At 36.4% G+C, this 14345-nt stretch overlaps 1 protein-coding gene across 5 annotated transcripts in view; it reads right to left on the minus strand.

Moving 5' to 3' along the window:
• The window catches only part of LOC131429977 (leupaxin), a 168358-nt gene that overhangs the window by 103809 nt on the left and 50204 nt on the right, over positions 1-14345 (minus strand). The window contains exons 1-2 of one of the 5 annotated variants that reach the window (XM_058594550.1): positions 12452-12592; positions 11614-11956 (exon numbers count right to left, since the gene is read on the minus strand). The exons of 1 other annotated variant lie outside the window; for it this stretch is intronic. In XM_058594550.1, the coding sequence (XP_058450533.1) occupies positions 11614-11701 (88 nt within the window). In that variant the 5' untranslated portion in view covers positions 11702-11956; positions 12452-12592. Of the gene's footprint in view, positions 1-11613; positions 12364-12451; positions 12593-14345 lie in introns of those variants that run through there. 3 more of the 5 variants (XM_058594551.1, XM_058594549.1, XM_058594563.1) reach the window with 3 other exon arrangements.

The following is a 14345-nucleotide window of genomic DNA, read 5'->3' on the forward strand; positions in this document are numbered from 1 at the left end:
TGACTACCTCAAAATCGTCGTCCTTGCGCGAAAAAGCCAAGCAAAAGTAGAGAGTTTTCCGCGTTGTTTTCAAAATTTGAGAAAACTTAATATTTGATTTGTTTGTGGTTACCTCACACTGTTCAAAATATTATCCTAAATTCCTGATCATATTTTTGATGAAATGGTGAAAGAATTATGTTGCTGCCTTTAATACAAGTCGAGATATTCACGCTTAAGTTCTGCCCATTCTTCCATATGGCTAATTTTGAAAAGGCACCCCATAGTAAAGTAAGTCGTATTCACGACAAAACATAAAATGGTTGTACCAGATACCAGTTTTCAGTTTTGTTTTATTATGACTACATGGCTACTTTGATGGAAAACTGCTGCTGTTGAACAGCTTGTCAATTAACATAGTCGAAAAGTGAAGAAAAATGATAACAGGGTTGTGCTTTACTGACAATTATATTATGTTATTTCGGGAAACATGTTTTAATGTGACGTTTCTGAATATAAAATACCGCAAAAGTAAAACATGTTATTTCGCTTAAAACATGAAATCAGAGTTAAAACTTGTTTGAACTCGTAGTGTGAACATAGTGTTATACTCATGACATATTGTTTGTTATTGAGTTTGTTTAGAAACAAGCTGCAAAAACATTTACGTCGCAAACATTAAGCTCTTGTTTAGAAGATAAATGTACGTTGATAACAACCAGAAAATTAGAAAAAGCCAGTTACTCTTTCCAGCTAAGGATGATGTTAGCGTTGAGAGACTATGGACACTAGTAAGGAAAAACTGTTCATTCTTATTAGCCCTAGTACTGCAATTGGATGAGAAAAATACTATGAAAGGTTCTGCAGCTTATTACAGGTGTTCGGAGCAATTGTACTGTCACTGAAAATTTATTCACGTCGATGCTGGAAGCTTAATCATCGAAACAACAATCCAGCCACGATAATAAGTAACATGAGCCCACAATTTTACACAGTATTGATTGTTTTTACAGAACCTAATCCAACATTTTTGGGGAAAAAACAGTCAAACTGCCAGCTTCAAACAGAATGCATCGTAAAACAAACTGACCAACTTTGCAATATGCAGCGCAAAGTACCCCGGAAAAATTGGTAAAAATATTATGTGAATCGCTTTAATTTTTCCACTTCTTCACTCAGAAAGTTTTCTTTTACATATTAAGAAGTCGTTTTTGGTAATTTGTTGGATTTAAATGTTTATATCACGTTAGTTGTCAACGTTTCGAAGGGTATTTGCTACGAAACTTTGGCCATTTACGTGAAATAAATATTGTTAGCAATAAATGACCAAAAAGTCATGTCTCAAAACAAAAAAAAAACAGCATTGTTGTAGCAGTTTCCAGTTTCGTTTTGTCATGGTTACATGGCTACTCTGATGGAAAACTGTTTCGATAAAAGCTTGTCAATTGACATAGTCGAAAAATGACGGAAAATGCTAGCAGGGTTGTGCTCGACTGATCATTATATCATGTTATTTTTGGAAAACATGTTTTATACTATGTTCACACCTGCAGAAAATAACATGTTTTAACGATAGTAATATAAAGTTAAAACTGCACTGTTCACACTAAGATTTTGTTATACGCATGACATATTATTTGGTATTGAGTTTGTTTATAAACAAACTGCAAAAATGCCTACGTCGCAGGTAGAAAAGAAAAAAGGTGTTTTGGCAACATCCGAAAAATAAGAAATAAGCCAGGTACTTCTCCTAGCTATGAAGTATATTATCGTTTCACGCTTATTTCGTTCCGTATATTTTTTAGCAGCAAATGATCAAAAAAGTCATCTTTTCATTCAAAAACAAAAGTGGTTGTACCAGTCTGCGTTGCCAGGTCGTTTTTCCAAAAATCTGTATTCGGCGCAAAAATCTATCTGTACCATATCGGTATCAGAGTCTCTTCTATATAAATAGTAGAAAATGTCACCAAGAGGTGAGCAAAAAAAGGTCCTACGAAACCCTTTTCTCATGTCTATTCAAGCTAAAAACCAAAAACGGTACTTATCTGTATGATTCGTGAGATATGGGTATTTCGGGAGTACATATCTGTATTGCGGTATAGACGGCAAAAATTTGTATAAATACCGAGAAATCGGTATACCTGGCAACGTTGGTACCAGTTTCCAGTTTTGTTTTGTTATGATTACATGGCTACTTTGATGGAAAACTGCTGTTGTTGAACAGCTTGTCAATTGACATAGTCATTAAGTGACGGAAAATGCTAGCAGGGTTGTGCTTTACTGACAATTATATCATGTTATTTCGGGAAAACATGTTTTAATGTGACGTTCCTGAATATGAAATAACGCAAAAGTTGTTATTTCGCTTAAAACATGAAATCAGAGTTAAAACTTGTTTTAACTCATAGTGTGAACATAGTATTAATGTGACGTTTATTAATATGAAATAACACGGAAGAATAACATGTTATTTCGCTTAAAAAATGAAATCTTGTTTTAACTCATAGTGTGAACGTAGTATTAGTGAATCAGGAGGATGTATTCAAATGATCAGGGCCGGTGAAAGAGGTGGGTACGATGGGTAGTCTTACCCACCTGAAAATCCCAAAGGTAGGTAATTAACCACCTGAAATTTCTAACGAAAAACAATGGTAATATAAGTATTATTCAGCAGTGATGGAATATGGATGCGTTTGCTTTCGTTCCGCTGCAAATTCTCATATTATCAAACTGGAGCGAATTCAGTATCGTTGTTTGCGAATTGCTTTAGGCTGCATGCATTCGACACATACAATGAATCTTGAAGTTCTGGCGGTTAGGTTAGTTGAGCTTCAATCTCAAACAAGATTCATGACTGTATATTTTAACCATATGTCACAGGAAATCAACCCTTCAAGATATATTCCTATCCGTGTCAGCCTCCTAAATGTCCCTGACTCAACTTTATTTTTCGACACATCCATGCAGCGCGAAGTGCGTGGAATCCCGGATCACCTACGCTCTATGGAAATCCCAAAAATATTTTCACGTAAGTTCAGGCATATTGACTCTGAGAAAATGTTTTACACGGACGGATCGCGAATTGAAGAAGCGACAGGGTTTGGTATGTTCAACAATAATGTTTCGGCCTCATTCAAGCTTCAAGAACCTGCATCTGTTTATATAGCAGAGTTAGCAGCAGTTCATTATAGCTTGAATGTAATCGTCACATTATCTCCAAACCATTATTTCCTCTTCACAGATAGTCTGAGTGCAATTGAAGCCATTCGCTCAAACGCTGCTGGCAAAAATGAACCGTTTTTCTTGAGCAAAATAAAACAGTGTCTGAACGACATATTGAATAATAATTATCAAATCACAATAGTTTGGGTCCCGGCTCATTGCTCCATTCCAGGCAATGGAAGAGCCGATAGTTTTGCCAAACGTGGTGCTATTGAAGGTGAAATTTATGAGCGACCGATTGCTTTCAACGAATTTTATAGCGCGACTCGCCAAAGAACACTTGCCAGCTGGCAAGCTTCTTGGGATAGAGATGATCTAGGTCGGTGGATGCACTCAATTATTCCTAAAATATCGACAAAGGCATGGTTCAAGGGGCTGGATGTGAGTAGAGACTTCATTCGTTTGATGTCCAGACTGATGTCCAATCACTACACCTTAGATGCACATCTCCTTCGAATTGGACTTTCCGAGACTAATCTTTGTGCTTGTGGCGAAGGCTATCGCGATATTGATCATGTCGTTTGGACATGCGTGGAGTATCGTGATGTCAGATCTCAACTAATAAATTCCCTGCTTACCCAAGGTAGACTATCCAATCTCCCAGTTCGAGACATTCTTGCTTGTCGTGACCTTTCTTACATGAAACTTCTTTATCGTTTCATAAAGACAATTGAAGTTTCAATTTAATAATTGACCCTTTTGAGGGTTAGTTCTGACTCCTACTGCGTCCATTAGTTCATCCAATAGCAAAATTTTAATAAAAATGATGTGCTGATACAAATAAACTCAAATAGGTTACGAGATCAACAACAAAATGTATAAAAATTTAAGCTTATCTTATAATTTATAGCAGTTAATCGCTTGGTTCAAATAATGTTCTTAAGTAGATTTAAAAATAAATAACGAAATAGCTAATATGATATTTAAAATATAAGACGAATATGTTTTATTAAACTCAAATCGCTGTGACTATATTAGTATTATATTAGGTTAAGAATTCTATGTAAAAGTGATGATACGGCGAAGAAAGGCTTATGTAAATTGCCTTAAGAAATAAACGTATTTATGAAAAAAAAAAATAAGTATTATTCATGAATATCGAAGGTTTAAGAATAAGTACTATTTATAACAATAAGAATATTTTTAATGTAGGTAAGATGTTACAAGGATCATTTGAGTAAGCAGAAACCTTTTAGTAACTTAACTTTTACTTTTTTCCAACCAGAGGAGATGAGCTTAAGCATCTGATCAATGAATCACTCGTGTATTGGAAAGTACCGAGGAAAAAAAATAAAATTACTCAAAATCTATTGACGTAGGGCTACGTACTTGTTTGCTATACCGAGGTGCAAGTTCAAAATACAGGAAATAAAACTGTACAAACAGTGTTTTGAAGGTTTACATCTCAACTATTTTTCAACTGATTTTTCATAAGAGTTCTGCTCTTCAATCAGTACGTTCCTCTTCCATAACATCACTATCACCGCCCAAGGAAGACCGCTCCAGTCGATGACCAGCATGCGGGCCACCCACCGGGCCTTCGTAGGACAAACAGTCGCTGGGGGCTAGGTTATTGAGAATATGGTGGGCGAGGAAACATAATGAAGACCAATGCGTTCAATTTGGTCATTATTTTCATTGACTTGTGGCACGGAGCATTGTCTTGGTTAAAAATGGTTTTTTCGATGTCGCATCACAAACGCATCAATAATTCAATGTAATAATCACTTTAGATGGTGCTTTCTTTTTCAATATAGTCAATGTTTATTATACCTCGAGTATCTGAAAACTGACGCCATGATTGTTCCAGCTACCTGTTACATTTTCGGAGGACTTTCTCCGTATGAATGCTAATATGACTCCGGAGAAAAATGGTGGATCCAAGTTTCATTCACTGTTTCATACAAACAAAAGAAATCCTTTTTATCGCGACTTTACAGTGCCAAACCGCTCTCTGGATCGTTAATGCGTTGTTGCTTTTGTTCGATTGGAAAAAAAACCTTTTATATGTCCAAATTTTCGCGAAAGATCATAAAAGCGCTTCCAGTTAATGTCCTAACCATTTCAGCTTATTTAATTTTACGAACTTCAATTTTGCGTTCATTCATCGCGATTATCAAAACTTGCTTGACTTTTTCATACACACAAATCTTTATTTTCAATGAATCCGAGTGCGGGTAACACCTCTCAAACCGTTGCTTTATCAGCATACAGAACTCGTCATTTCCCTTTTTTCATAAGTGAACAAGTAACGCCACGGTGAGATCAAGGTGCAAAGTTAGACATCTGAAGGTTGGTTCTTTCGAAAAATAAGTTTGACATTTGGGTCAGTCTTGGGACTTTTTGAGCAATGTGTTATGCACATCAGCGACTGGACTGTTTATGGATTTGTTTTATGCGCCGTTCGCTTCACACGAGACATATTTTGATCAAAAATCGGCAGGATAACATGCGCGAATTCAGCACCTTCCATCATCAGTCCCAACGAACGTCAGTTAACGGTCAGAGTAACTAAAATTCTCAAAGAATTAATTTCGAAAATTCGCACACACAAATAAGTTTATACGGAACAAGACAAGACCACTGTCCTAATACTCAAAACAAATATTGGCAGTGATTTTGAATCTAGTTTGGCAGTCCTATGTCAACAGTTCGAATAACCCCACAGTAGTGTCATGACGTATTTAATCCTTCAATGTGCAATTTCGTTTTAAAACAAAATACCGAAAACGCTTCAAACTTCGAATCTACACGTTTCATGCAAATTAATAACGAAACAAAATATTGTAAAAAAATCGAAAAACTTCCCACCTGGGCTTAACATGTTCCACCGGTCCTGCAAATGATTGCTTTTAACGATAGATTCTGTAGTAGCATTATCAAATAGATAAACAACCAACGTTAGTAAACTTCATCTATCCGTTTATGCAGCTGAATTAGCACGTAAACCTTACATGATAGAACATTTTTCAATGCAAAAACCTAAAACTGCAAAGCTCGAAAATCTTTTATATCAAATGCAAGAAACGGATTTTTTTCTCGTTTGCCTCAATCGTAGATATAGCAGTATTAAAATAACCTGGTTAGTTTAAAAATAGCCTGTTAGTTTTGCTCATAACTCAGAAAATGCTAGCTGAATGTAGTAGTCATAGAAAAATTGGTTTTAATAAACTCTAAAAGATATGCAATGACATCAAAAACGATAACTGAAAAATAGGATATAGGTAGGAACACCTTAAATTTCACTATTAAAATAGTTGTAGCACTAAAAGCGTTAGAGATATCACAATGACGTCTTTGGCAAATCTTTTTGATATATGTTTTTCTACAGTTTTCCTCAAGGATGCAGTCCTCTATCTCTACACATTCGGAAAATAATTTTTGGATCTCCCTTATAACAAGAGCCACCCTAATACCATTTGCATCAAAATATGGCTTATCTGTCACTGATCAACTGTTCTGAAGACATCATAACTCTAAAGTTTAAGGCTAATCCACAAATGTTTTTGTACCCCTAAATTGAGGATCCAGACCACTGTGCGATGACATCAATGCTATTATTTACTTATTGGAGAGCGACTTCAAGATTTTAGTTCAAAATTTTAGTGCAAATTTTGGTGCCCTTGAATCTCATGAAAACTAAATATATTATTTTCCGTTCTAAAAGAAAAAATAATATCAATATTTGGATATATATTTTCCACGTTAACCTAGATTCACCATATTAGATCTATTGAAAAGCATTCGGCGTCCTACTGTGATATTTTGTGAAGAGTCAAGTCGTATATTCCCCTGAGCATACTCTCCTAAACATTTATTTTGTTTATATTCATTCGACGCGCAAACGCTTTAACCATCGATGTTGTTTTCATTGACATTTTGAAGTGACGCGAACAGATTTCAACTAAAAAAGTTGTTGGTTTTTCATTACGATTATTGTTTTGCTTTCAACTGTCTCCGGCATTTGACAGCATTCAAAACAACATATTTTTCAACTACTTGAATATATGCAAATCAAAAACCATATTGGTTGAATCAAAAAGAAATTAGTTAAATCAACTATCGCAAAAATCAAAAACTGCGATATCGCAATTTTATGATCGAAGGGTTCTCCGTGTAGCTCTCAAGCTCACTGTTGTACTCTGATAATACCCATAACATCTTACCATTAGCATACTTATGTGATGTTTAAACATTACTGTTCGTTCATGATAATCTGCATAACTCCACAGTTCATCATAATTTACAGTTTCCAACTATATCTCACTCTCGAACAACAGGTCGTAGTAGCAACTTGTAACGCTACGTTCTTTTTTCTTGGTCCTACAAAATACAACGCACTTCCATCTGACATACAAAGAACAACCAGTCGTGCCTTATTCGGGGCTAGACTGAAGCGTTATGTTAAGCATAGACTGAAGGAGATATTTCAATAATATAGTTTCCTTGTATTACAAACTGTCAACATTAATTCAATTTTGTATAAATTTTTATTAGTCTGTTTCATTATGGATCCCTTAAATAGAAAATCTTTTCCACTGACATTGATTTTCTCGGAGATGGCTGAATCGATTTTCACAAACTTAGACTCAAATTAAAGGTCCCAAATACTCGAACAACAATACTGACTTATATTTGGACACTATTTTCGGTTCCGAATTTACATGGTGATTAGTAGAAAAATATTCATTCCAAGAGCATGATTCTGTACATAACAAGGTAAAAACTTATGCTGTGCACGTCTTGTTAGTTATTGACGATAAATATTGATTTCGGGGATATCGGTTATAAGTTCCCGGTTCAGAGCGATGAAGCAAGCAGGAGATTTTTTTTTCTAATATTTGTCTCAAAACTGTTTTTCTTTGAAAGTTATGTCAGTTGCTGGGCAAACAACTTCAGTTCCCGGTGCTGGAAGTACCACACAGATAAAAATATTTTGTAAATGTACATTTATTTTCAAGCACATATTTGGAGCAGGCAATTGAATGGAAAGTTACATTACGAAACTAAGCGGTTAGTAAATACACTGTCTTGATCAATGAAAAACTAAATGAATCTTAATGTAATTTCACATCAATCATGGTTTTAAATCCGATTTTCGTTTCAACTGATGTCTATTCCATAGTACTATCGGTTTACATGTCGTATAACTTTCATCTTTTCTTTCTGTGCAGATCAAAAACTTCAAAACGGCGTGTCGTAGCCAAAGTAAGATACATATGTTTCAAGTTTTGAACTTGAAGTGAGAATGTTCAAACTAGACCAAATATGTCTACTGGCTGTAAGTTTAGTTCACAGAATGAATAAATTTTAATTTCTCCCTTTCCCAACGAATTCATAATACACCTAAACCTCCGTTTACGAACACGTTTTTTACGTTACCTATTTTTACGTAACTCTTTTTACGAACCAAATCCCAAATAACGTAATCTTTTTTTACGAACTAAATCCCAAATAACGTAAACTTTTTTTACGAACCAACTTCGTAAAAGAAGTTTTTGCATCCAATGAAAACGATTTCCGGCTCCATGGAAATCACTACAATATTCGATATTCCTTAAAAACCTTTACAATGTGGGTATTTTCGGAACGGGATTAATGAGTAGATGACGGAAAACGATGTTTGAAATGGTTCGGAAATCCAAGATGGCGACTTCCGGTTTATCGATATTGCTTAAAAACCCCTACAATATGTGTATTTTCGGAACAGGCTTAAAAACATTCACAATAAGGGTATTTTCTAAACGGGTTTGATGAGCATATACCGGGAAATTATGTATAAAAGCGCTTCAAGAATCAAAATGGTGAGTTCCGTTGTATCGGTATTCTTTGACGATCATTACGATATGATTATATATCGTTTCAAAAGATGTTATGCTTCTGACAAAGGTGTTTCCTGCTAATTATTATTGTTTGAATATTATACTATATTTTCGAAATAACCATAACAAGTAGACGTCCGAACAGCTATAATAATTTTATATTGTTATAGTTATATTGTATGCTTTCAATATTTTATTGAACAACTGGAAGTCTCAATATAATATTTGGAAGCAATCACAAACATTAAAATTTGGTTTCAAATCAATGACCGTGTTCACCCTTTTTTTTTTTATTTTCAGTGTTACACTTATAATTTCAGTTGTTTTAGTGTACGTAATAAAGTCGAAAAAAGTACTGTTACTCTCATCAATACATATTTGTTTTTATTTAAACTTGTCAAAATCTCATGTCAACTGACCCGTCGGAATATGGTTTAACATTTTGTAAGCCATTGAGAAAAAGGGATATTATTCGGCTCAAGTGGTAAGAGTCAGTTAGACAACCACATGACACTGAATTTCTAACATTTATGAGCAATTCCAGAAATAAATAGCAGATAAACTGGCAGGATCGACTTTCTCCGAATCGGGTGAAACAATGTACACCTCTTCAGTATGGCAATCTCTTCTTCCTGATAAAGGAACTTTTTCGAGACAATATTAATTTTTAGAATGTCGAAATTTAAAACCGTAACTAATCACTTCAAACATCTTTTTCCGTCATTTACTCATCAATCCCGCTCCGGAAATACCCACATTGTAAGGGTTTTTAGGAATATCGATAAACCGGCAGTCGCCATCTTGGATTTCCAAACCACTTCAAACATCGTTTTCCGTTAACTACTTATCAATTCCGGTTCGAAAACACCCACATTGTAAGGATGCTTAAGGAATATCGATAAACCGGAAGTCGCCATCTTGGATTTTAAACCGACCCCAAACATAATTTTCTTGCACCCACTTATCACATCCATTCCAAAAAAGGCCATGTGATTGGGGGTTTTCACATTCATTACACAAAACTTTTTTTACGAAGTAAATTCCAAATAACGTAAACTTTTTTTACGAATCAAATCCCAAATAACGTTAACTTTTTTTACGAACTACCTCCATTTACGAACCCCCGTTTAGTTCGTAAATGGAGGTTTCGGTGTAAATCAGTTTCCATATATACGAAGTATAGTTGTTTATCAGAAAATTAACGGTAACCATGGTAAAGCTACATTTCTATTTGTAGTGATATTAGTGATATTAGTTTTATCAGTATTTTTATTAAAGTACATTTTTACCGAAATGATGCACTAATTGCACAATTAGCTTCATGCCAGAAGCTAATTGTGCAATTAGTGCATCATTTCGGTTGGCTCAAGTCTAGAGCTCAATTCCAGATCCAGTATCAAAAATTTAGTTCAGTATTGAATCAATTGCGTGACGGTCTAAATAATGAAAAGATCACCATTTTTGCGAACTTTTTTTTTCAGAACTATCAATCAACAAAATAAATTCAAATATTTTGTATAATAAAAACCATCGTTCGAGCAACATTTTGTAATTTTTTCGTGGAAAAATATTTAGAAATAAATCGATGAAGAGGTATTTTTGTGGACGCTTCTTAAAAATCATGATTTGCGGTGTCCACTGTATCTCAGCGCAGAGCTTATCAGAAGTGAACAAATCAAAGCAGCATAGTTAGAGTAGAAGTTTCTCTAGACCCCAACGTTTCTGTCTGATTTTTTTATTTTTTTTTATTTTTGGTGGTTGTTCAAAATGAAAACTACGATTTTTCACAAAAAAAACGCCATTTTGTAGCTATACCTCTCCAAAGTAACAAACAACGAAAAGGAAAGCGTTGGGGTCTGGTTTTTATATGTAGAAAGTGTGTGCAAAATTTGAAAAAAATGGTGCAGTAGTTTTTGAATGACGATGGACACGGACTTTCAAAACCTGCTTTCGAGAAAAATGCGTTTTAAATGGAAACAATTTATTACTCAAGGGAGCCCGTAGGGTTTAACATATTCAAAAAATCATATTTTTTCTTTTGTATTTTGTTATAATGAAACATTTCAAGAATGTTTTGTCGTTTTTCGAAGTCATTCAATGCCGGAACCATGGGTCTGTGCGCCGAGGTCTTACTTCTTCGCAGTATGAGATAAGTAAAAATAAGTGATCATAACTTGCTGAGTTTTGTTCCGATTAGTTTGAAAATTTCACAGAATATTTTTGAAATAGAAAGAAAATAATAAACGATTTTTCAAAAGTGTTAGACCCTTCCCGCCCCTAACAAACTATATTTCATGGAACTTACCGCCCCTGACCGCGGGCTACATTTATGTGAAACTATCTTGAAGTAAATGACTGGTATTAATTTGATCAGTTTATGAGATTTCTGAATATTTTAAAATCCGTTGGAAAAGAAAATGTTAAGAAGGGAATGTAAACACTGAAACTGAGTATGTAGAAAAACGCGCGGCTAAAATTTCTGTAAACAGTAAATATACGCTAATAAAATTAGTAGGATTCGAAATAAAGTTTAAATGGATAAATAAGAAATAATAATTGTTAGGTACTTTAAACAAAATTTGAAACTCACATCCAGGTGCTATTCCTCGTTCTCGCAGCGTACATCGATATGGCTGCCGTGCTCCAGGATCCCACTTGCCGTAACAGGTTCTATCCATCGCTGCAGAGACGCTAACATGTGCACGGGTCCTTACAACACATTCACTTCACCCATCGAAGCACAGTGCGTCTCCATAAATCACACAGAAAGCACCAATTCAGTGGCATTTGTTTTAAACGTTACACTCTTACAACATTTTTGCCGCCAGCCAACAGAACGGCAAGATTCAAACAAACACACTAATTCACATCTGAGTCCGTCATAAATTATTTCCTACCGTATTGAATGAATTAACTCCTGCAGCACAATCAATCTAAAAATACAGACTTCATCAAACCACTGAACTGTTGTTGGCTCGGAGCAATGAGCGTTTTTGTGGTCTCCTTCGTACGACCGGTAAAAGTAACGCACCGCTAGGCTAATAATTTTGCGTCTTCCGCATAACGATCGCAATTAAAAACCAGAGTGTGTCCAACTGATGCCGCCGTGGGTCGCGTCCTCTTCTTGCTCAACGTCGGTAATTAGACAAGCTACTATAAACACAAAAAATCGTCGAAAATATCACATTTCACAATAACCACTCGTACGGTTCACGCAACAAAAACACTCCACAAGCGACCGCCGTTGCAAAGCGCGATCAACCCATCAACCTGCCTCGTCTTCGCACAAATGTCCCTAAAACCCTGTTGAAAATTAATCACCACGAAACTGTTGAACTTCCACTTCAAAAGAGAATGGTAACAGTGACAACAATAACATCACCAATCTATCGCACCTGTACACACACACACACGACACAAACACCCACCGGGAAGCAATGACTTTCCGACTCTCACAGGAACCACTTGTTTCCTATTCGCGACCAGTCTGCAGTTGAATCATCCGATCGTCGTCGTCGTCGTCGCTGTCGTCGTTGTCGATTGGACGCAATCAACTGTCTATGGCTGCTAGAGGAACCATTTGAACTGACTCTCCCCGTTAGAACCGACATCAACTGCCACTAGACCAAACCGGCTACCGAAACAAACGTCCGATCGCCATCCGTCCTCCGGTGACCGTCACCACCACCACCACCACCACCGTCAATCGTGTTGACGTTTTTCTTGATGTCATTTCGAAAAGACACAGAGGCGTTTTTCTTTTGCACTCTGAATCCGTCACGGCCTGCTATGCTGCTCTTTCTCGCACACTCACACACTATCTCTCTCTCTCTCTCTCTCTCTCGGTCTGAATCTGCCCTACCATCAAGGCGCGTTTTTCTTTCCATCAAACTACCACGCGCCGAAAACTGTCTCAAAGCAAAAGACGTATTTTAGAATAATGTTATTTTCTGCTGATTTTACACCAGAGTTTGATTCATAAAAAAAAGAAATTGGATCGTTTTTCACTGCTGTTGTTGATCCTACGAGTCGTTCGGTAGGGTAGAGTGAATAGTTGTTGACCTGCAGAACAAACGTGGGCCAAAAAAAATCAGACATAACTTACTCAGGTTGTGTCGGGCTCTGGAAGTGAAAATACTATCTGAAATTTTATTTAAGCCCACTAACAACAAAGACACTGTATGTCATGAGTTTTACTCTCACTATAGAACATTATATTTATTCGCACGCATGGACATCAGCATCTGGTCTACAGATTACAATTGACGGCTGATTGTACGCGAAAAGGACGGCAAAAATCTTCAGATGGGAAAATATTCATCCGTGATTTTCAAATTTTATATTGCAAATCGATTTTTTTCTGTTTTATTTTCTGTTACACTACCAACGGGACAGACATGAGAAATATTTCCAAGCTGCCTAATTTTAACCGCAATAACACAGCAACATTCACACAATTCAAAGAGCAGGATTTCCCACTCACGACAAAACTTGTGGAAAACCTGTGCAAACCAAAGCGCGGGGGCATTCGATCTACTTCTCGTTCTTTGCCACTCGGGTTTCCGTTCCAGTTCGATCATTCAACGGGTAGTAGTAGTAGTAGTAGTAGCAGTCAAACAAAAAAAAATCCCGTTCGCCACTTTTCGAGCTTGTTATTTTGTTACATTGGGGCATCAGTCTCGAGTCAGGCAGTGAAAAATGAGCAAAACATATCGGTTGCGACACCTAGACCAGAGTCGCCATTCGTTCCTTCGGACTGCATCACTTACTTACTACTGTCGAGGAAACGACGTCAAACGCCTGCACTGACCTGGCCATTATTCAAACACACCGGTCAGTGACAAACACGCATGTGGTCAAAGTCGTCAAGTTGTTGCCCTACTGACAGAGCGCGCGTGTGTAGGATTACGCTATATCTCAACGTGTATTGTCTAATTCAGGTTATTATGAATAGTAATTAATGGTTGAATAGAGATGTAATGAAAATTGTTGATTGCTATAGAAATGAAAACCTTTAATCTTCCGAACCTATCCAAACTAGAGATGGTCGGGTAAACAGCCCGGTGCGAAAAAAACCTCTACCCGTACCCAACTAGATCCAGAGAATTATTTTTCTTCCAAAACCGAACCCAAGCCGTAGCCGATAAAGAATAGAAATCTTTATCATGTACGGATGACCCGAGCCCGAAGTCGTCGTATGTTGGTGGAAGCATATAACGAGCATGCTCTAGCTGAAAATGATCTGAAAAGTAGGCAATTGGGTGCCGCATGAATTGAAACCAAGGAACGTCGAACTTCGTTTGTACACGTGCGTACAACTGA

Source organism: Malaya genurostris, chromosome 2 (assembly GCF_030247185.1).
Source record: "Malaya genurostris strain Urasoe2022 chromosome 2, Malgen_1.1, whole genome shotgun sequence".
Classification (NCBI taxonomy): Eukaryota; Metazoa; Arthropoda; class Insecta; order Diptera; family Culicidae; genus Malaya; species Malaya genurostris.